This window comes from Penicillium psychrofluorescens, assembly GCF_964197705.1.
Source record: "Penicillium psychrofluorescens genome assembly, chromosome: 5".
In the NCBI taxonomy this organism is placed as follows: Eukaryota; Fungi; Ascomycota; class Eurotiomycetes; order Eurotiales; family Aspergillaceae; genus Penicillium; species Penicillium psychrofluorescens.
This window is the reverse complement of record NC_133443.1, coordinates 1,872,160-1,893,785: the sequence shown is the minus strand read 5'-3', so window position 1 is coordinate 1,893,785 and position 21,626 is coordinate 1,872,160. Positions and strand designations below refer to the sequence as shown.

At 53.8% G+C, this 21,626-nt stretch overlaps 9 protein-coding genes across 9 annotated transcripts; 6 read left to right on the top strand and 3 right to left on the bottom strand.

Annotated features, from left to right (window-relative positions):
• Positions 1-84: 84 nt before the first annotated feature.
• On the top strand, positions 85-3,974 carry PFLUO_LOCUS7984 (DNA mismatch repair protein msh6; the record flags this gene model as incomplete). The annotated part of the gene is made up of 5 exons (XM_073785674.1): positions 85-414; positions 484-531; positions 594-774; positions 823-3,221; positions 3,276-3,974. 5 exons carry the CDS (start codon positions 85-87, stop codon positions 3,972-3,974), a joined length of 3,657 nt encoding a protein of 1,218 aa, XP_073642006.1.
• A 593-nt stretch (positions 3,975-4,567) lies between these two features.
• Positions 4,568-5,380, bottom strand: PFLUO_LOCUS7983 (uncharacterized protein; the record flags this gene model as incomplete). The annotated part of the gene is made up of 2 exons (XM_073785673.1): positions 4,568-5,173; positions 5,243-5,380. The coding sequence occupies 2 exons, from the start codon at positions 5,378-5,380 to the stop codon at positions 4,568-4,570; spliced, it is 744 nt and encodes a 247-aa protein (XP_073642005.1).
• Positions 5,381-5,853: 473 nt separating this feature from the next.
• Positions 5,854-6,608, bottom strand: PFLUO_LOCUS7982 (uncharacterized protein; the record flags this gene model as incomplete). The annotated part of the gene is made up of 3 exons (XM_073785672.1): positions 5,854-6,275; positions 6,331-6,489; positions 6,542-6,608. The coding sequence occupies 3 exons, from the start codon at positions 6,606-6,608 to the stop codon at positions 5,854-5,856; spliced, it is 648 nt and encodes a 215-aa protein (XP_073642004.1).
• Positions 6,609-6,908: 300 nt separating this feature from the next.
• PFLUO_LOCUS7981 (uncharacterized protein) lies at positions 6,909-8,108 on the top strand (the record flags this gene model as incomplete). The annotated part of the gene is made up of 1 exon (XM_073785671.1): positions 6,909-8,108. One exon carries the CDS (start codon positions 6,909-6,911, stop codon positions 8,106-8,108), a length of 1,200 nt encoding a protein of 399 aa, XP_073642003.1.
• A 244-nt stretch (positions 8,109-8,352) lies between these two features.
• On the bottom strand, positions 8,353-9,404 carry PFLUO_LOCUS7980 (uncharacterized protein; the record flags this gene model as incomplete). Its single annotated transcript, XM_073785670.1, has 2 exons — positions 8,353-9,057; positions 9,117-9,404. 2 exons carry the CDS (start codon positions 9,402-9,404, stop codon positions 8,353-8,355), a joined length of 993 nt encoding a protein of 330 aa, XP_073642002.1.
• A 577-nt stretch (positions 9,405-9,981) lies between these two features.
• Positions 9,982-11,468, top strand: PFLUO_LOCUS7979 (uncharacterized protein; the record flags this gene model as incomplete). The annotated part of the gene is made up of 2 exons (XM_073785669.1): positions 9,982-10,240; positions 10,297-11,468. The coding sequence occupies 2 exons, from the start codon at positions 9,982-9,984 to the stop codon at positions 11,466-11,468; spliced, it is 1,431 nt and encodes a 476-aa protein (XP_073642001.1).
• A 340-nt stretch (positions 11,469-11,808) lies between these two features.
• PFLUO_LOCUS7978 (uncharacterized protein) lies at positions 11,809-13,253 on the top strand (the record flags this gene model as incomplete). The annotated part of the gene is made up of 3 exons (XM_073785668.1): positions 11,809-12,336; positions 12,397-12,588; positions 12,663-13,253. The coding sequence occupies 3 exons, from the start codon at positions 11,809-11,811 to the stop codon at positions 13,251-13,253; spliced, it is 1,311 nt and encodes a 436-aa protein (XP_073642000.1).
• A 529-nt stretch (positions 13,254-13,782) lies between these two features.
• On the top strand, positions 13,783-18,637 carry PFLUO_LOCUS7977 (uncharacterized protein; the record flags this gene model as incomplete). The annotated part of the gene is made up of 3 exons (XM_073785667.1): positions 13,783-14,118; positions 14,178-16,766; positions 16,826-18,637. 3 exons carry the CDS (start codon positions 13,783-13,785, stop codon positions 18,635-18,637), a joined length of 4,737 nt encoding a protein of 1,578 aa, XP_073641999.1.
• Positions 18,638-19,288: 651 nt separating this feature from the next.
• Positions 19,289-21,445, top strand: PFLUO_LOCUS7976 (aspartate--tRNA ligase msd1; the record flags this gene model as incomplete). Its single annotated transcript, XM_073785664.1, has 3 exons — positions 19,289-19,496; positions 19,557-20,269; positions 20,327-21,445. 3 exons carry the CDS (start codon positions 19,289-19,291, stop codon positions 21,443-21,445), a joined length of 2,040 nt encoding a protein of 679 aa, XP_073641998.1.
• Between the last annotated feature and the right edge of the window lie 181 nt (positions 21,446-21,626).

Genomic DNA, 21,626 nt, shown 5'->3' with positions numbered 1-21,626 from the left:
CTACCAAATCAATACCACCATGTTGTGATTTCCGTTTTATTTGTCAACTTCCATCCCAATTGAGCTCCATTCAATCTGCCCCCCATGGCGAAAGGACCCCCCGCCTCGTCTCCCACCGCGACGCCCCCAACAGGCCCACTCAAGAAAGCGACATCGAGCACCCAGAACATGAAGGCTCAAAAATCCATTCTGGGGTTCTTCCAGAAATCCTCTCCGGCGACGCCCTCAACCGATCGTCCGCGCGAACCCGCGTCTTCGCCTGCTCAGCGGGCTTCGGAGCAGCGTGGCACTGGTAGCGCGGTCAAGCGCACGCCGAAGGACCAGAAGAGGAGTTTCTCGAGTTTTGCAAAGGATTTGACGCCTGTGCCGAGTAGTGATTTGCCGATACCGGAGGAGGATGAGGGGAATGGCACGGTATGTTTTGTGTTTCTGTTTAGTTTTCGATGATGGCCACTCAAGCTCATACAATTGCTTGCGCGACAGACTGGTCTTGATGGAGTACAGAATGCCACAGTATCTCCTTCGCGTCGGGTATGCTCCCCACTCACCTGGTTTTGTCTCGGTCAATGAATACTCATGCCTTTCTTCCCCAGAACAAGAAGCAAGTCAGCTACAAGGAGTCCGATTCGGAGGGCGAAGATAACGACGAGGTGATCTTCCGCCCGAACAGAAACAACAGCGTTCGCGGCCGCGCTTCCAAGAGAAGAAAGACGTCTCCGGACAGTGAGGATGAGTTTCAGGAAGGCGCAGAGGAGGCAGGGTATTCTGATGACGGTATATGCATTACTGCCATCCGCTATGCTTTTCACTAACAGGATTTAGAAATGGACGATTTCATTGTTGCCGACGAGTCCGATGAAGACACTGCTCCAGCAAAGAAGCGCAAGCGACCCTCGGCTCCTCCCTCGTCGGCGCGTAAGCCATCTCAGAAGTCGTCATCTCTGCCACCACCCCCAGTTTTTGATGAAGACCTTGATCTCGATCTTCCTGAAGGTGCCTCTGCCACTGCCACGAAATGGGCATTTGACCCCGAGAACACCGAGCCTCGCAAAGAGAGAGTTGCTGCAACCCCAAAAACGCCTTCTAGTCAACGCAAGCAAAAGGCTCACGTTAAGGAGCCCGAAGACCGATACCCATGGCTCGCCAATATTAAAGACATCGATGGCAACCGCCCTGGGACTGCCGAGTACGACCCTCGGACCATCTATATCCCTCCACTGGCCTGGTCCAAGTTCTCGCCATTCGAAAAGCAGTACTGGGAGATCAAGCAGAAGTTTTGGGACACGGTGGTGTTCTTCAAAAAGGGCAAGTTTTATGAGCTCTACGAGAACGACGCTACCATTGGCCACCAGCTTTTCGACCTGAAGCTCACAGACAGGGTCAACATGCGCATGGTCGGTGTCCCTGAGATGAGCTTGGATCACTGGGCCAACCAGTTTGTTGCCAAGGGCTTCAAAATTGCCCGCGTGGACCAATCCGAGTCTGCATTGGGCAAGGAAATGCGCGAGCGAGACGGCAAGAAAGGAAAGGAGGACAAAATCATCAAGCGGGAGCTAGCGTGCGTCCTGACATCTGGCACTCTGGTTGAAGGGTCGATGCTCCAAGATGATATGTCGACATACTGTGTTGCGATCAAGGAGGCTATTGTGGATGACTGTCCTGCTTTTGGACTGGCCTTTGTCGATACGGCAACTGGCCAGTTCTTCCTGTCTGAATTTGTTGATGATGCGGACATGACCAAGTTTGAGACATTTGTCGCGCAGACTCGCCCGCAAGAATTGTTGCTTGAGAAGTCTTGTGTTTCTCATAAAGTGCTGCGCATTTTGAAGAACAATACCGGCCCGACGACCATCTGGAACTACTTAAAGCCCGGAAAAGAGTTTTGGGAGGGGGATATCACATTGAGGGAGCTCGATGCCAGCGAGTACTTTGTATCCCAGGACGACGACAATATCACTGCTTGGCCCGAAACTCTTCGCCAAGCTCGGGAAAAGGAGTTGCTCATGTCCGCCTTCGGCGCCCTCATTCAGTATCTGCGCGTCCTCAAGATTGAGCGTGATCTGATCACAATTGGCAATTTCACATGGTACAACCCTATCAAGAAGGCTTCTAGCCTGGTCCTTGATGGCCAGACCCTGATCAACATGGAAATCTTTGCAAATTCGTTTGATGGGAGTACTGAAGGCACTCTGTTCCAGCTGCTGAATCGCTGCATCACCCCGTTTGGAAAGCGCATGTTCAAGCAGTGGGTGTGCCACCCCTTGATGGATGCGAAGAGGATCAATGCTCGGTTGGATGCTGTTGATGCATTGAATGCCGACAGGAGTGTTCGAGACCAGTTTTCATCGCAGCTGACCAAGATGCCGGATCTGGAGCGGCTCATCTCGCGTATCCATGCCGGGCACTGCAAAGCACAAGACTTCGTGCGTGTGCTCGAGGGCTTTGAACAGATAGACTACACCATGGGTCTTCTCAAGGACAGCGGTGCTGGTGAAGGAATTATTGGAGAATTGACTGCCTCGATGCCAGACCTGTCATCGCCTCTGGGATACTGGAAGACTGCATTCGATCGCTCGAAGGCAAAGGAGAACGGAATCCTAGTTCCAGAGCCTGGAGTTGAGGAGGATTTCGACAACTCCCAGGAGCGCATTGAACAGCTGCACCGGGATCTGGACAATTTGCTCAAGAAAGCACGCCGTGACTTGGGCTCCAGTGCCATCTGCTACCGTGATAACGGCAAGGAGATTTATCAGTTGGAGGTACCCATCAAGGTGAAAAATATCCCCAAGGACTGGAACCAGATGTCGGCGACTAAGCAGGTGAAACGATACTACTTCCCCGAGCTCCGAAGCCTTATTCGCAAGTTGCAGGAGACCCAGGAGACTCACGGCCAGATCGTCAAGGAGGTCGCTGGGCGCTTCCATGCTCGCTTTGATGAGAACTATGGTATATGGCTTGCTGCTGTCAGAATCATCTCGCAGCTTGACTGCATGATCAGTCTAGCTAAGGCCTCGGCGTCCTTGGGCCAGCCCAGCTGCCGGCCTGTCTTTGTGGAGAATGAGCGTAGCGTGCTGGAGTTCGAGGAGCTGCGTCATCCATGTTTTCTGTCGTCCGGAGGAGACGACTTCATCCCCAATGATGTGCAACTTGGAGGCACCCGACCCAACATCGACTTGCTAACGGGAGCCAACGCTGCCGGAAAGTCTACCGTCCTTCGAATGGTCTGTTTTCCTTCTTTTGATAATATATGAGCCCTCACTAACTGCCACCCACAGACCTGTGTTGCCGTGATAATGGCCCAGATCGGCTGCTATCTCCCCTGCCAGTCCGCTCGCCTGACCCCAGTAGACAGAATCATGTCGCGCTTGGGTGCAAACGACAACATCTTCGCCGCGCAATCTACCTTCTTCGTCGAACTCTCTGAGACAAAGAAGATCCTCTCCGAAGCAACACCCCGCTCACTCGTCATCCTCGACGAGCTCGGACGCGGAACAAGCTCATACGACGGCATCGCCGTCGCTCAGGCCGTACTACATCACATCGCGACGCACATCGGTGCCCTGGGCTTCTTCGCAACTCACTACCACTCCCTCGCGGCAGAGTTCGAGGGACATCCCGAGATCGCGCCCAAACGCATGGCCATCTACGTCGACGAAGAAGAGCGCCGTGTTACGTTCCTCTACAAACTGGAGAACGGTGTTGCAGAGGGCAGTTTCGGTATGCACTGCGCGTCGATGTGTGGTATCCCCAACAAAGTCATTGAATGTGCGGAGACGGCTGCTAAGCAGTGGGAGCACACCAGCCGTCTTAAGGAGAGTCTGGAGCGCCGCAAGGGTGGTGGATATGTTGGTTTGGGGTGGTGGAGTGATGTTGCTTGGGCGTTGAGAGAGTCGGCTGCTGATGCTGATCCTAATGCTGGGCACGTCTCCGATCGTGGACTTGAGGTTCTATGCAGAGCTATTGAGGCGCTTTGAGCCGTGTTTTTCTTTTCGGACGTGTTTTCTTTCGGTTGTGATCTTGCGGTGTTGATGTCTCGGGCATCTATACTCGGCCTCTTGGGGTAATTCATCATTTGTTTCCTTTGTTTCTTTTTCATGCTCCAGTGGTGTATGGCGATCTAGCTGTACCATTGATCATTTCCTGTCCCAGCCATTCCATACCTAATCTCTTACAGAAAATCCTACAATATATATATATATATCCATATCTACCTGTACCACTCCGCCCTTGTTCAAGGACAGGAGAGAAGTGGCGCGTGCTACGAAATAGAAACATACCCTGCTAAAAAAAACCTGAACCTGAATGATCTACTAGATTGTAGAAAAAGCAAGATAATCGCAAGGTAGCTCACCCTACCACGACCATCGTAAACAAAAAGCCCCATTTGAAAGATCCCAATGGAAAAAACACCCCAGATGATCAGAGACATTCGATGAAAAAGATAACACCTATGACTCCCTCCACAAAATAAAGCCCTAGTATCCCAGATATCCACGAACGAACTCCCAATTTTCCAAGGAAAGCAGCAAAGGCTATGGCTGGAAGGGATGGCTAGGAAGAAGCCAGCTTAGATTTCGACTCCGCTAAACAGCTCCTCGTTGTCTGGGTAGTTGAAGACAGATTCGCCATACCCCGAAGTAGAACCCAGCTGAGTCAGGGCAGCTTCTGCGGCATCGATAAAGCTGCCAGTGGTGTGCTCGGCATTGATGCTGTCACCGACCTCCGACTCGGAAGACTTGACATTGGACTGAGCAGTCTTCACCTGCTTGCCTTTCTTGCCACGAGCGGCCTTTGCCACCGGTTCGTATTCGCTATCAAAGTCAACCTTGCGGCGACGGCCCTTGGGGGTAGGTTTCGAAGGAGTGGCCTCCTCGTCGTCGGTAGTAACCTCTTCTTCCTTCACAGAAGTCTTGGCCTTGCGACTGCCAGATGCCTTGGTCGCCGGCTTCGAAGGACTGGCGCCCTCATTGTCGGTAGTAACCTCGCCTTTCTTTGAAGGAGTGTTGGGTTTGCCCTTGCGAGGTTTGAGCAGATCAGCAGGAATTTCAATGCCGAGGCCATCGACGAACTCAGCAAACTTGTCTTCGAACTTGCGGCGGGCCAAGTTGTAGCACACGCGGGAACTGTTGGGGTTCTTGAAGCCACCGAGCTGATAAAGAAGCTCATGGTTGGGCTATCATATGTTCTATGTTAGTATGTAGATCTTGGGAACCAGAACTCTCAGTACGCGAATATTACATACCTTGCAATTGTCGGTGGCGCAGGCCATGCCGATCAGGAGGACTCTGGCCTCTGCACTGGTAAGGCCAAAGGGAAGATCAGGCTTCTTGGAAGTGGCATCTCCCTTGGCCGGAGTCGACAGCTTCACGGGAGTCGACATTTTTGTAAAGGATAAGAAAGGATGCGAGGCCTGAAGTGAGGGTAGTGATATGTCAGTACCCATATGCTGAGGTCAAGAGGCAAACTTACTGGTTATGAGTTTTGCGTACGACAGAAAGTGGGTGTGCTGGATGGAGTAGGAGGTCAGCTTCACTCGGCTCTTGGAAGTGATGAATCAAGCGTGAGGTGAAAGGATTGTTTACCAGTCAAATAAAAAAGTTGGTGTGATGGAAGGTGAAGGAAGGAGGTGTGAGAAGGAGGAAGTTGCTAGAACTACTCGAGACACCTGCTTGATACAAGAAAAGAGAATCGGGGTTTGCCGCAATACTCGCTCAGCAGGGCAAACTTGGAAATTGAAGACAGCGGGCAGCCTGCAGAACGAAGGGAATACATATGGAAGATATAAATAAATACAAAGGCAGAACTGCGAACACCACCTATATATATACAATGATAATATGATGACATTATTAGTTAGATTTTAGCTGACGGACGCGGACTGCTCATGATGCGCCGACGAATGTGCGGCCACAACTCAGGATAAAACACCGAAGACTGCCTCCCCGGCTGACTTTTCTCGGCAGCGAAGAACTGCGTGGGCGATCGCCCTGCCCACCATGGCCGTGGAGCCGGACAGAGGTTTCGAAAAGCAACAGGCCGGATCGGATCGTGGTCTGGGATGAGGTCCCCAACCCGGACTGATGTCTGTCGTGGAATGGTGTTGAATCTCATCGTGTTGATATACAAGATAGCCGTAGGCGGTAGGTCCTTAGCGTAGTGGATTGCTGTTTCCCGGGTCTTGCGTGCAAACGCAGGCAAAGCCAGGTGGATGAAGTTGACGTAGGGTGCTGAGGTGTACGCAACGAACAGCATGGGTAATGTACCGCCCACGATGACTGTGTATTCTTAGCATGCGTAGATCAATTGTCCATGGATGGATGGAAATATTACCTGCTGGCGTGGTATACCAGGGATAATCTGACTCCTGGCAAGCCGGGGCCACGATTAAACAGGCTGCTCCGAAGAGGAGGATCGTGGTGACGCGAAGCACTCCGAGGAACATGGCCCGGCCGGTCCCTCCATAGTAGACCAATAGTCTCTCGGGTTGTCCTGCGCAAAAAGAGTCAGCACGCCAATCTACCGTTAGAGAAATTGAGCATACCTTTTCTGACCGCTGCTGCTCTTGAAGGCGCAGATGATGGGCCGGAATCTTTGGACTTGAGAGACATCTGGTCAGGTCTCTGGGAAGCGCGAGTGTGAGTGGTCTTGAACCGGATCGCGAGCCGGCTGCACAGATTCCTCTGGGCACATCTTGGAATTGAGGCCCGCAACTGCGGATGGAGTAGGATCTGGAGTCGCATCACGGTTGTACAAGGAAGTTGTTGTCGGGATAAAGATTGCGCCGACAGAATGTGGTGACCGCCTTTCGCCCACATCACCGCTTTCCGTCCCTTTGTCTGACATAGCTGGCCCGTCTGCAACATCCATGTGTGTCGCAGTGTTTTGAGAGTGTCTCTTTCCTGGACGCTATGTCTGTGGCTTATCATGGCCTTTGCCGCCATTTATTCCTACTCGGCCTGAGCCTGTTGATGCTCCTGCTTCCCGGCGAGGCCTACGAGAGCATCTCCGACGAGACACTACGCAGCCTGCCCCGGCCGGGGAATGACTTCGACATCAACGATGGCGCCCTCCTGTCCCCAATTTTGATTCCTCGTGTTCCTGGCACCCCCGGTTCCACCGCAGTCCTCAATCACTTTGTCGATTTCTTTCAGACGACGTTGCCTGAATGGAAGATCGAGTTCCAGAACTCGACCTCGACGACACCCATGTCCAATGGAAAAAATGTGCCATTCGTCAACTTCATTGCCTCACGTGATCCACCAGGAGCTTCGCCTGGCGACGTGGAGTATGTAACATTTGTGGCGCACTACGACAGCAAGCTGGAGCCGGAGGGATTTATTGGCGCCATCGACAGCGCGGCGCCATGCGCGATTATCATGCACATGATGCGCAGCATCGATATAGCGCTAGGAAATAAGTGGGATGCGATGCAGAAAACGAAGACTTCGTCATTGGACCGGAAATGGGGCATCCAGGTAATCTTTCTTGATGGCGAGGAGGCCTTCGAGAGTTGGACCGCCGATGACTCCTTGTATGGCGCTCGCTCTCTGGCGGAGCAGTGGGAAACTCAGATGCACCCAGCCATGTCCGATTTCAGGACCCCGCTATCCGCCATCTCCCTTTTTGTGCTTCTGGACTTGCTAGGTTCGCAGGGCCCGTCGATCCTGTCCTACTACCAGACTACGCACTGGGCCTATAAGCACTTGGCCTCACTGGAGCAGCGCCTCTGCTCTCTAGACATGTTTAAGTCATCCCCTGGCGCGCCCTGGTTCCCTGATGCTGCTAAAGATGAGCATGAACTTAAGACGTTTGGCGGTATCCAGGATGATCACCTTCCTTTCCTGGCTCGAGGCGTGGAGATTCTTCATCTGATTGACTTTACACCCACGCGGAGAACAGGGTTCCAGCCGGTCTGGCATACGATTGATGATGATGGAGAACATCTGGATATAAACACTGTGGAGGACTGGAGCATGCTCATGACTGCCTTCGCCGCCGAGTGGATGGATCTTGAAGGGTATTTCGACACCATTGATGGACCAGCACGGAGAGACGAGGCTCTAGCCAACGCAGAGGCGACTCGCTTGGCCAAAAAGGATGAATTGTAAGCGCTCGCTTCCGTTTGTCATTCGTTCGCGTGATCCTTGACCTTTGGATGGTCATTTTGGAAGCTTTATACCCAATCATGTTTTATTTAGCATATATGGCATCTCAACTATTCATGTTCAAGTTATTTTGGATCATAGCCCTTGCTAATAAGCTCTCATGTACAGTCTATGAATGGATGGGATCCTCAGCGCGAAAGAACAAGCCGCCCAACAATATAATGTTTCGCCCAATACCTTGGGGTTGTTAGAACAGATTCCCTAGCATGTACCCGGTCATCGTCACCAAGCCCCAGGTCGGCTGAAGCACGGCTCGCAAAATTGCCGGACCGGGACACACTCCCCTCCAGCCCCAAACAAGGCCGAACGCTACCGCACCCGCCATGAATCGCCCATCAATATCACTCACTGTCGCGGTGGGAAGTCTCCATTGCTCCGCCAGGGTCGGTTTCGTCTGCAGCTTTCCTTTCTCTGGAGATTGACCAGGCTTCGCGCTCAAATACGTGATCAACGACGGCCCAATGCCAAACAGGATAATCAAAGCCAACGAAGGGTCAAAGCGAGACGGGTCAGTCAGGAAGGCAAAGAACCTGAGCACCTTGGCCGGATCTGCCATTCCGGAAATCAACAGGCCCGTGCCAAATTCCAATCCTGTCACAAAGGAGAAGATCGTCTTGGATTCTGGTGATCGATGGAGCATCCGCGGGACGATCGCAAAGTTTGTGATACTTGCCAACAGCACCGCGGCTGCCATGAGAACCAGCTCCGACGATGAGGGGTAAATCGGGGTGTAGCATGGCGTCGCACCGCATGAAGGGATATTCGCACCTCCCGAGGCGAAGTTGGCCGTGAACAAGGCCGCCGTGAAGAACACAGCCGTGGCGATCAGCGAGCGCGGGGACAGACGTGACAGTCCACAGAGCATGTGGCCCGACGTGCAACCTCGGCCATTCTATGATTTGGACATGTCAGTCCTGCAGTTAACGTGACGAGACGGGTAGCACTCGTTACCTTCGTTCCCCAGCCTAGGAGGAATCCCGCACCCAGGGTGGCTGCAGCCGAGGCCAACGACTGTGGCGCAGGAGGATAGCTAGGGATCAATGAGGGCGCTAAAAGGAATAACGGACCGATACTAGAGACCAGCCCCGCGATGATGGGAACATTGTCCCGACTGGGGTTGAAAACGCATCCCGACAGCAGGGAGGAGATGCCAAAAACGGCGCCGTTGTGCAGGAGCAGACCAGATGAGCCCTGAAAGAGCAGCAGGGCGCCAAGCGAGGTGTGAATTGGAGTGAACATTTCCCGGTCTCTTGGTTGTGCGCAATCGAGTTCTTCTCTGATGTCATGAATGCATCGTGGACGCTGTGTTCGTGGTGGTTTGTTTTAGGGTCGATGTTCAAGTGACCAATATCGGAAGAGACAATCTAGGATTTGATAGGCAAAGATAGGACCACATTAATTGAGGACATGGCAAACGTCAAAAAAGGAGTCTCGGCAGGATCTGTTTAAAGTTAGTTGGTTGCTTTCCGCATTCGGGGACCCCCAGGAAATGGTCCCCGAAACTCTCCCCGGCGAGTGGATTATCATTCCGCGATCGACCGTTTCTATAGTTCCAAGTTCTTTGCTCGGGGTCCCTGCATCGGCAGCCTTGTCCGTTGCCAAGAATGGCCAATGAGAGTAATGGCGAAGTATATAGTCATGGGCTGATCCCAGTATGAGGCTCAACCTGTCGTCACGCCAGGAAGTATACTATGCTGTCCACGTGCACCATGCATCCTCTCACTCTCTCTTCCCTCCCCATCCACCCCTCGGTCTTCCTGGACTTCTCTTCGTTCTATCCGAGCAAATCCCCTCGCTGCCCCCCGATTGAATCAGTATGGGGAATATCTCCAGTATCCCCGGCCACGACTGTCTCCTCCAGGCAGTCGGCCACAACGCAGACCTAGTAGCCTTTCGCGGCGATCCATTCTTCCAATTCCATGCTCTGCCACTCTACAACCTGAATCTGCCCGTGGCTCCTGCCGTGATCACATACCCGAAAACGACTGACCAGGTCGCTGGGATTGTGCAATGCGCAGCGGATCACAACTACGAGGTCCAAGCCTACAGCGGTGGTCACAGCTATGGTAACTATGGTACGATAATACAGTTCAAATACTCGTCTTGACTCTGATGCAATGTACTATTACAGGCCTGGGTGGATCCGACGGCGCGCTCGTAGTGGACCTGAAGCACTTCCAGCAGTTCTCCATCAACAACGATACCCACGTCGCGACAATTGGTGCCGGTACACTCCTGGGCGATGTCCAGACGCGTCTCCACGGCGCAGGAGGCCGTGCAATGGCCCATGGCGCTTGTCCCCAGGTAGGCTCCGGCGGTCACTTCACCATCGGCGGACTCGGCGCCATGTCTCGGGAATGGGGCACCGCCCTCGACCATGTCGTGGAGGCGGAAGTGGTGCTGGCCAACGCGAGCATTGTCTGGGCCTCGGACACGCAGCACCAAGATGTCTTTTTCGCTATCAAGGGTGCAGCCGCCAGTTTCGGGATCGTCACCCAATTCAAAGTTCGCACGCACCCCGAGCCCACCGAGGCCGTTCAGTATGCATTCACCTTCAGCCTAGGTACCACCGCTGCCAAGGCCAGTCTCTTCAAGGACTGGCAGAGTCTGATCTCGCAAGACAATCTAACCCGCAAGTTCTCGAGTGAGCTCGTCCTCTTCGAGGGAGGCGTCCTGGTGTCTGGCACGTTCTTCGGATCTCAAGACGAGTGGAACGCCTTCGAGCTGGAGAAGCACTTCCCCATCAGCAACTCGGGGAGTGTGGTGCATCTGACAAACTGGTTAGGTATGCTGAGCAGCAAGGCAGAGAAGCTCATCTTACAGATCGGAGGCGGCATTCCACAGTCGTTCTATGCCAAGTCGATGTCTTTCACACCGGACACGCTCATCCCTGACGACGGTGTGGATGCCATGTTCCACTACATAGACACGACCTCCAAGGGAACCATTGCGTGGTTCGTCATCTTCGATCTGGAGGGGGGTGCGACGAATGATGTCGCAGTGAATGCCACCGCGTACGCCCATCGAGAAACCATCATGTGGATGCAGTCCTATGCGATCAACTTTTACCAGCCCGTTCCAGAGACAACCAAAAGCTTTCTCAATGGCCTGAGCGACACCATCTCTTCTGCCCGCCCCGGAACTTTCTTCGGGGCGTATCCGGGGTATGTGGACCCATACATGGCAAACCCTCAGCGCGCTTACTGGGGCACGAATCTGGACCGACTGCAGCAGATCAAAACGGCCATTGACCCACACAATATTTTCCACAACCCGCAGAGTGTTCTGGCGATTTCGAAGTAGCGTCATGGCCCTATGCGTATTCATTGTTAACCGACACGGTCGTGCAGTGGAGAGATGTGCTATGAGTTTGTAAGATTAGGACTCCAGATGACGGGAGATGACCGGTGCAGTGATGGGTGTATTTCTGTTTCTTTGTTAGATATTGGATACCCAGTAGCATTTATGTGAGAATTCAACGTCAGCGGTTATTTACTCCATGTTCCCTCTGTTGTTGATGTCAATGACTAAGCTCTGCCTCGCTCGAGCTGTTTCTTCGACGCTCGACGTTCTCCTCTCCTTCCAGCTCAGGTTTGATCCCTTTTCTCTTTGACTGATAATTGCCCTAACCGAGTACTCCAGAATGAAGCGCAGCTGGAGCTCAGAAAGCAACGAAGCAAGCGGCGCAACAGAAACCGATCGACGTGAGCCTGTCCTTTCGAGTTTAAAAGTATCCGTATCTCCTCCACCAAGAAGATCTACAGTAAACCAGCACATTCATAAAGAGCCATCCCCAGACCCCAATGCTTCCAACACGCCCGCACCCAGTCTAGCTGCCATTGAAGCTGGTCAGTTCGAAACCAACAACCACCTAGCCATCATCTCCAACCAACTCAGCCAGTACACACGTCCACTGTCAAGTCTACCGACAACGCCCCGACTTCCGATCGACCAGTGGATCGATCTATACCGACGCAACGAAGACGCGCAGGGCCACCACTTCGTGATCCACCAGCACGACCACCCTATCGCGGGCCCCCATTATGATCTCCGTCTTCAATTCTCAGAGACCAGCTCTGTCAGCTGGTCCATTATGTACGGCCTGCCGGGGGACCCGAATAGCCAGCAGTTGAATCGGAATGCAACCGAGACTCGCGTTCATTGTCTATGGGTTGGTGGTGGATATTGTTATCTTGTGCTATCTTTATTGCTGACCATATTGCCGTCCCAGAACCATCTAATTGAAACGGCATCGTCGGCAACTGGCAGCATGATCATCTGGGACACGGGCGAATACGAGATTCTGCCCTACAACATGGATCAAGCCGAACCGGAAACCGACGACTCTCGGACCGACACTTCAGACGACCGCATCTCCGAACCGGTTCCCGAGAGTGTGAAGCTCCATGAAGCATTCCACAACGTGCGTATATATCTATAACCTATATGAGCAAAGCGGAGCAAGTCTGCTGACGCGGCCACCCCGCCGCTCTCTAGCGCAAAATCCGCCTCCGGTTACACGGGACGAGGCTACCGACTGGGTATACGATTGCTCTACGCATGGACAAAAGCACCGACTTCGTGAGACCGATTCGCGGTAGGCCGAAACGGCGTCGGCGCCCTTTAGTCCAAAAGCGACCCAGACGGGCGGCTCAGGGACAATCGACATCTAGCTCGGAATCCCCGCCGCCATCCGAGGACAAGCTTTCTTCGCTGTCGCCGAGCCTGCACGATGAGAGGGTCCACTCGGACAACAATAGCACCGATCTACAGATCCAGAGAAATAATGCGTACCCGGGGTCGTTTAATACAATTGGCTCGATTCACCAGCGGCGGTGGTATCTCAGTCTGGACCGATTCAATTCGGGGTTCGAACCACGCGTCCGGACCAAAGAGAAAAAATGGACGCGACGGCCATCGGATAACAATCAGGAAGGACCACGGCTGTTGGGGTTTGAACCGTTCTACGTGGGCGGGCCGGAGACTGAGCGGAGTCTGGTGACGGGACGCCTAGCAGCGGAAGTGCTCGAGGACGAGGCCGTCGAGGACTTTGTCCATCGGCGGGGGTGGAGGGCGGTCTTGAATTGAGGTGGATTGGTTAGTGGCTATCTCGTCGGAGGCTATGTCGCGCACGTCCCATCATGTGCCGGCAGCATCTACCTACTGCTATCTAGTCCAAGCGGGTTGCGCCGCCCGTGGCGTAGCTAGAGAGTGATCGGTTCGTGCAGGAGGCGTGAGCGTCTTGACTCCACTGCTTCCCGCCAGGATTTCTCTCGAAAAAAGAGTCTCCGCCAACCATGTCCCGTTCTCGGGCTGATAAGTGAGTCACCCGTATACCTTGACCGCTATGGAGTTTCCGTCCAGACCGACGGTGGCCGTAGATCTAGCGCCTGTTCCGCGTATTATGATCTAATCCTAATCCTATGAATAATTCTGACTCAGAAAACCCGTAGTTTTCGTTCACTAGGAGAATTATGGAGTCAAGCTTCCCCGCTTGGATGTCACCTTGACTGGAGGGTCGTGAGAATCTTTCAAAATCCGGTCCTTCTTTTTTTCCCTTCTTCTTCCACCCTTCCTCGCATGAACTACCATCCCCCCGTAGGGAGAGCTATGGAGAATGCTTGATCCGCAGGTGACGTCTTTCGCGACAAGCGGGCTGGCCGTGTTTCTGGCCGGTCTGATCTGCATTCCTGCTATCAAGAGTATCACCGGCCGAGTCGCGCGCAAAGCGGCCCGGGAAGATGAGCAGTCGTTGGCAAAGGTCGCCTATCGGGATGAAGACGGCGAAGCAACCGAGGAATCGCTGCGGGCCTTTTCCGATACGTGGCAGCGAATCTTGATCACCCTGGCCTCCATCTCCGGACTACTCGTCACTCTGGCGTTGGCCGTTCTGACGACGTTGAATTACAGTATTGATTATACGTCGCTCGTATGGCTACAATTCGGGGTCTGGGTATGTTTTCAGTTCAGTCCATTTGTCTCTTGGGAAACATAGGTCTCATCATAGTCTAGGTCTTTCTCTCAATTCAAACGGTCGTCTTTTTCACGGAGCCGCGGCCAACACGCCGATTTGACCATGCCGTCTACGCCCTTTGGGGCAGTTTCATCGCCGCCGCACTTCCCGGTGCGCAGATTGCCCTGGCTTCGTACGATGGCAAAGCCCTTCCTCAAGGCCGCGCCTGGGTGGTTCTGCTGATCGTACAAATTGCCTGCGCACTCTTCCGAGGCTTGTTCTGCGCGATGCTGCCGCGCCGACCAGACGTGTATTTTGAGGGCCAGGTAGTGGACCAGCAATTCACCGTGTCCATACTCAGCCGAATCTCATTTTCCTGGGCCGGTACTCTTCTCCAGTATGCGGTCAAACACCGGACCCTGGATATCGACAGTGTTCCGAAGCTGCCCTTACCAGTGCGTGCACACAGCCTGCGAGCCAACTTCGAGCGGGCCCTGGGATCGCGAAAGATTTGGAAAGCGATTATATTCGCTCACTCCAGGTCCCTTATTCTGCAGATGTTGTTGACTCTGGCCGCCTGCTTGCTGAGTTTCGGTCCCCAGGTCGCGTTGTATAAAATCTTGAACTCGATGGAAGCTCGCGGAACCGAGTCGTGGGTGGCCCTCCAAGCTTGGCTCTGGGTCATTGCCTTGGGAGGCCTGATGCTGGTTTCTTCCACCATTGACGCATGGATGTTCTGGGTGATTTGCCACCGGATTGGTCTTCCCATCTACGAGGAACTCTCCGCCACGATCTTTGCCAAAGCGATGCGAAGGAAAGACGCGAAGCATACGAAGAAAGCTAAAGATGCGGATAAGAAGCCTGATGCTTCATCCAAGGCACTTCTGGACGAGCAGGAAGACGAAGACGACGAAGAGGCCGTGAAGAAAAACAGACAGAGCGTCATCAACCTGGTTGCTGTGGACGCTAGGCGGATTGCGGACTTTGCGACCTTCAACTACCTCCTCCCGCTTGCAATCATCAAGGTGATTCTGGGTTGTGGTTTCTTGGTTAATATTCTCGGATGGCGCAGCACTATGGCCGGTCTGAGTGTCTCAGTTCTCGTCATGCCGTTGAACATCTATGCCGCCAAGAAGTTTACCAATGCCCAGGACCGACTGATGAAGGCCCGGGATCAAAAAATGGCCGTCGTGACAGAGGTACTTCAGGGGATCCGGCAGATCAAGTTCTCTGCTCTAGAGGAGCAGTGGCAGAGTCGCATTGGGGAAGTGCGTGAGACGGAGCTGGCGGCCTTGTGGACCTCCTTCCTCTATGATATTGGCCTGATCTCAATTTGGATCCTCGGGCCGGTTGGGTTGTCGGCGGTGTCTCTCACGGTGTATGCTCTGATCAATGGTGGCCTGGAGGCGTCAGTCGCCTTTACGGCCATGTCAATCTTTGGTTCCCTGGAGCTATCGTTGGCTATTATCCCAGAACTGACGGCAGATGGTCTGGAAGCCAAGGTCAGCGCAGATCGCATTGACAAATACATGAAGACGCCTGATAAAGTCGTCAACACGGTCCCCGCTGAGAACATCGCCTTCGAGAATGCCTCGGTGGCATGGCCCGCAGATCAAACAGAGGGCGAGGAAGTGGATGACGACCGGTTTGCACTTCGCAGTTTGGACGTGTCTTTCCCCATGAAGGGCCTCAGTGTCGTGTCGGGTCGAACCGGATCTGGAAAAAGCCTGCTACTTTCATGCCTTCTGGGGGAATGCGAAATTCTCGAAGGAACTGTCAAAGTCCCCGTTCCCCCTCCTATCAGTGACCGTTTCGATCACCTGGCAACCTCCGCCAACTGGATCATTGATTCCGCCATCGCCTACGTCGCCCAGATTCCGTGGATTGAAAATGCAACGATCAAAGATAATATCCTGTTCGGGCTGCCGTTCGATCCAGAGCGCTATCAGAAGGTGCTATTCGCATGTGCCCTGCAAAAAGATTTCGATATGCTTCCCGATGGCGAGCTGACGGATATCGGCGCCAATGGCGTCAACCTGAGCGGTGGCCAGCGGTGGCGCGTATCATTTGCCCGTGCATTGTATTCTCGCGCGGGCATTCTCATCATGGATGATATTTTCAGCGCCTTAGATGCCCACACGGGCCGTCATGTCTTTGAGCAGGCTCTTACTGGAGAACTTGGTCAGAACCGCACTCGAATTTTGGTCACGCACCATGTCGCTCTGTGTCTTCCTCGTACGGACTACTCGGTCCTTCTGGAGAACGGATGTGTGAAGTATGCGGGTACGATCGATGAGCTGACCAAGTCAAATCACCTGGAAGAAATCCTGCGAGAAGATAAGGTCGCGGAAGAGGGAGACCATGGTGCCGGTGAGGGCGATGAGATTCTCAATGACGAAGAAACCACGCTTCAAAAAGTCATCTCGAATACCTCTCGTCAGCATCCAAGTACGGTAACGAACGGTGCGACTGCTGCTGAGCCCACGAGCACTAAAATCCCCAAGAAATTCGTGGAAGAGGAGAAGCGGGAGATTGGCAGGGTCAAGATAGCCGTATACGCGGCTTATTTGTCCAATAGTGGCCATTGGAGTTACTGGCTACTGGCAACTGTGATCTATCTCTTCAATTCGGTACTCATGGTCGGACGAGTAAGTATAGAATGGCCCCACTGGAAAAAAACCTCATATCTAATTATTCATTCCAACAGGCGTGGTGGGTCAATGTCTGGACCAGTTCTTCATCCAGCACAAAGGCGCATCCGGAGCAGTTCTCTGCTCTCCTGCAGCACTCGATGAATGGAACGAGAACGACACGTGAAGATGACGATCTCGCCATGTATCTGAGCGTCTATGTCGGCATTTCAGTGCTTGCCTGTGTGCTTGGGACAGCAAGATACTATTTCATTCTCAACGCCGCTGTCAAGGGATCGAGGAACCTGTTCAATGGGCTGATCTTCGCCGTGCTTCGCGCTCCGCTCCGATGGCTGGATACCGTTCCCCTGGGACGAATTCTCAACCGATTCACTGCGGACTTCCACATGATCGACTCCCGTCTCGGATACGATATAGGATTCACGATTACCAAGGTCCTGGAGGTGCTCGGGGTTCTGGTTGCCGGCATGTTTGTCTCGCCCGTAGTGATCATCTTTGCCCTGGCTCTGCTTTTGGTCTCCCTCAAGCTGGCTCTGACCTATTTGGCGGGCGCTCGAGAGATAAAGCGTATCGAGTCAATCGCCAAGAGCCCCGTGTTTGAGCAATTCGGGTCCAGTCTGGCCGGCTTGGTGACCATCCGCGCCTTCAGCAAGAGTGATACCTACATTGGCATTATCTACACCAAAATCAATGGCCACGCCCGGGCCTGGTGGCACATGTGGCTGTTCAACCGCTGGCTTGGCTTCCGCATGAACGTCATCGGTGCCGTCTTCGCAACTTTCACCGCAGCCCTGGTCGTCTACGTGCCCGGTATCACAGCCTCTCTGGCAGGATTCGCTCTTAGCTTTGCCCTGCAGTACAACGCTGCCATCTCCATGGCGCTGCGCCAATATGCTAACACCGAACTGGATATGAACGCTACCGAGCGCGTTATCGAGTACTCCTCCATTGAGCTTGAGAACCAGGGCGGTGCCGACGCGCCCGCCGCCTGGCCTACGGAAGGACGGCTGGAGGTGACCGACTTGGTGGTTGGGTATGCGCCAGACCTGCCTCCCGTCCTGAATGGACTGTCTTTCACCGTCGAGCAGAACCAGCGAGTCGGTGTGGTCGGCCGGACAGGTGCGGGCAAGTCGTCATTGACTCTGGCCCTGTTCCGCTTCCTTGAAGCGCGCGGAGGCCAAATCCTGATTGATGGACTCGACGTGTCCAAGATCAAGCTTCATGATCTGCGCAGCCGGTTGGCCATCATCCCACAGGACCCGGTTCTGTTCTCTGGAACGGTGCGCTCGAACTTGGACCCCTTCGGCGAGTATAGCGACCAAGATCTGTTCGATGCATTGGCACGCGTGCACTTGATATCTTCTACCTCTGACGACGACCTAACTCTGACATCGCGCACTGCCACGCCACGACACCCAGGCAGCACCGGCGCAACGACCCCAGACACAGCGATCGCAACCGCCAACGCCAACGCCAACATCTTTACCTCTCTCGGCGCCACGATCTCCGAAGGCGGCCTCAATCTCTCGCAGGGACAGCGTCAGCTCCTGTGTCTGGCCCGGGCTATCGTCGCGCGCCCAAAGATCATGGTGCTGGACGAAGCCACCTCCGCCGTAGACATGGAAACCGACGCCCTGATCCAGACGTCTATCCGCGCGGAGTTCGGACGCAACGCCACCACGCTGCTGGTCATCGCGCACCGATTGAGCACGATTGCGGATTTCGATCGGATTCTTGTCCTGGATGCCGGCAAGGCGGTTGAGTTTGGCTCTCCGAAGGAATTGATGGAGATTCCAAGCGGCGTGTTTAAGAATCTGGTGGAAAACAGTGGGGAGAAGGATGTGTTGACAAATATGATTTTCGGTTGAAAAAGAAGAAAAGTCCAGGTTTGTTGGGTTTGATTATTTTGTTTATGTATAGAGTCAGATTTGCGTCCAGATTGAAGATTGAACATATCGATGGATAAAAAAATAAAGTCATTGTTGCATTTCCTGCAGAATAATTGCCTCCAAGGTTGCGTGTCATCAAAGCCCGTCGAATAGTCGGCGAGCCTCTCCACCACCCATTATTCCGACCATTATATAAATATTAAATAAACACCGCCAAGTCTCAATGGGGTCAGAGATGCCTTCATCGCGTCCGTTAAATTAACAAGGTGGTTGTGCCGAACGCCTCGATCACCCTCCCTCCATCTCGAGTCGGGCAGCCCTTGAGCTCTCCGAAGAAAGAGAGCCACCCGCCTCAGAGAGGAGAGATATCATATAGAACACACTAGGCTTTCATCATCTGAAGAATGGTCAGATGGGTCCACGAATGGCTGTTAGACCGGTGTTAGGGGGCTCACTTGTATAAAACTTGGAAGGATGAAGAAGAAAAGAAAAAAAACGAAACTAGCGGAGCAGACATAAGCTGGGCGCTAGTTTCCATTGGGCTGGCGGTGGAGGAGGGATTCTGCCGCTTTATTTGATATCGAGGAAAGCGTCTCTCTTCCTCGCAGCACACCATTGCAACACTGGATAATGCTCCTGCAAACTGTGTCAGCGCGCGCAGTGCGGCTGCGCTCGATTTATGTCGAGCTGTCCCATTTCGCCCAGCGCCACGCGGCGTGGTCAGCGCCGCGTCGTCTTGCGCCAATAGCTGCCCCGAGACAATTCCGCAGCCAGGCTTATCTGCGGGAGCGGGCTACTCCAGAACTGCCGGCGTTTTTGAAGACATACAAAGAAGCAGGTTGGTGTTTGCACGCTGGTCGTCTCAACGAGACCCCGCTGACCCAGATCTTATGTATAGTGGAATTCCCGCCGGCCACTTATGACTTCGAGACCTTCTTCGCAAACGCCGAGCCCAACACCCAAGTCGTGCTGCATGGCTACCTAGGCTCTCTGTCGGCAATTTCCAAGTCACTGTCGTTCGCGACGCTGGTCGATCCGACAATGGAACACCGTATCCAACTGGTAGCTCTTAAGAACGCGATCGAGAAACTCAAAGCAGTTAATAAACACAGCCCTGTGGCCGTGCGCGGCACGGTACAAAGGAAGAAAAGCAAGGCATCTGACTCGGTCCCGAAATCTTCTAAAGATATATGGGAGCTTGTGCTAGAGGATATTCATGTGTTGAACGACTTCCCGAAAGAAATCGTCATGAAACCTGAGACGGTATTCCCGCCCGAGCAGCGGTATCTGCAGCTGCGCTCGGATGCGGAATTACGTGAAGCGCTGATGTTTCGAGCAAAGGTGCATAATGTGTGCAAGGTGGAATTGGAGGGGCACTGTCGGCCGGCATTTGTCGAGATCGAGACTCCGCTGCTGTTCAAGTCAACGCCGGAGGGGGCACGGGAATTCCTCGTCCCGACGCGCAGACCAGGGCTAGCCTATGCCTTGCCCCAAAGTCCGCAGCAATACAAGCAGATTCTCATGGCGAGTGGCTTGCCGAGGTACTATCAGTTTGCGCGCTGCTTCCGCGATGAGGATCTGAGGGCTGATCGGCAGCCGGAGTTCACTCAGGTAAAACTAGCATAAAAGGGATTTCTGTATGCAACTTGCTGACTGGATATTGTCTAGCTTGATCTGGAAATGTCTTTTGCAACAGGCGACGATGTGATGCGCACCGTCGAGGGCATCATCCGCCGCCTCTGGTCGTCTCTAATGAAAGACCCAGCACCTGAGGGCCCATTCCGGCGCCTCTCCTACCATGATGCCATGGCTCGGTACGGCTCAGACAAGCCAGATACCAGGTACGGCATGGAGATCATCCGACTCGACCATCTACTACCAGTCGACCTGGTAAACAAAATCTCACCACTCCACGACCCCATCGTAGAAGCCTTCAAACTGGAAGCCAACGACAACGACCCCACCGAAACAAGCAAATTAATCTCCCAGTTCCTCGACTCCCCCGCCGGAGCACCCTTCAATGCCAACCCAGACGGCGCCCCAGGTGTATTCGTGTACAACGGCAAGGCACCGCTCTGCGGCCTGCAGCCATTTGGCTTCGAGGCCGCCGAGCAGGCCGAAGAACTCCTCGATCCAGATCACGGCGACCTAATTATTCTCCAAGCACGACCACGCGCCCCATTCACGGCGGGCTCGACTCCAATCGGCGACCTGCGCCGCGCGCTACACGCGTCCGCCGTGTCAACGGGCTTCAAGCCCGCCCCCACGGGATTCGACTTCCTCTGGGTCGTCGACTTCCCTCTCTTCTCGCCGTCCTCGGACTCGGAGCCCGGTCAGGGTGGCGCAGCGGGCATCACCTCCACGCATCACCCCTTCACAGCGCCCAAGACACCCATGGACGTCGACCTGCTCCTCACAAACCCCACGCAAGCTGTCGCAGACCACTACGACCTCGTCGTGAACGGCGTCGAGCTCGGCGGCGGTAGTCGGCGTATCCACGACGCTGCCGTGCAGGAGTTCATCCTGCGTGATATCCTCCAGATGAGGCCTGAGCGCCTCGAGGATTTTTCGCACCTGCTTGATGCCCTCCGCGCCGGCTGTCCGCCGCATGCTGGGTTGGCGCTAGGCTTTGACCGCCTTGTCGCTGTTATGCTGGGCAAGGAGTCTGTGAGAGATGTTATCGCCTTCCCGAAGACGGGGAAGGGTGGCGACGATGCCATGGTCCGCGCACCGAGTCCGATGACTGAGGAGGCGTTGGAGACGTATCATCTGCGGCTGAGAGAGTAGAGAATATCTCGACATATTTTTTGTACATATAGATCTGGATACCCAGTTTTTATCTCCCTTTCGACGAATGTATACTACTTCTGTATAGTGATGGTGAAATGAGTCGTAAGTCTACAATATTGAAAAGTAGAAAGTATAGATGCTCGATCTGTATGCGATTGCTGTTATACAAAGACGTAAA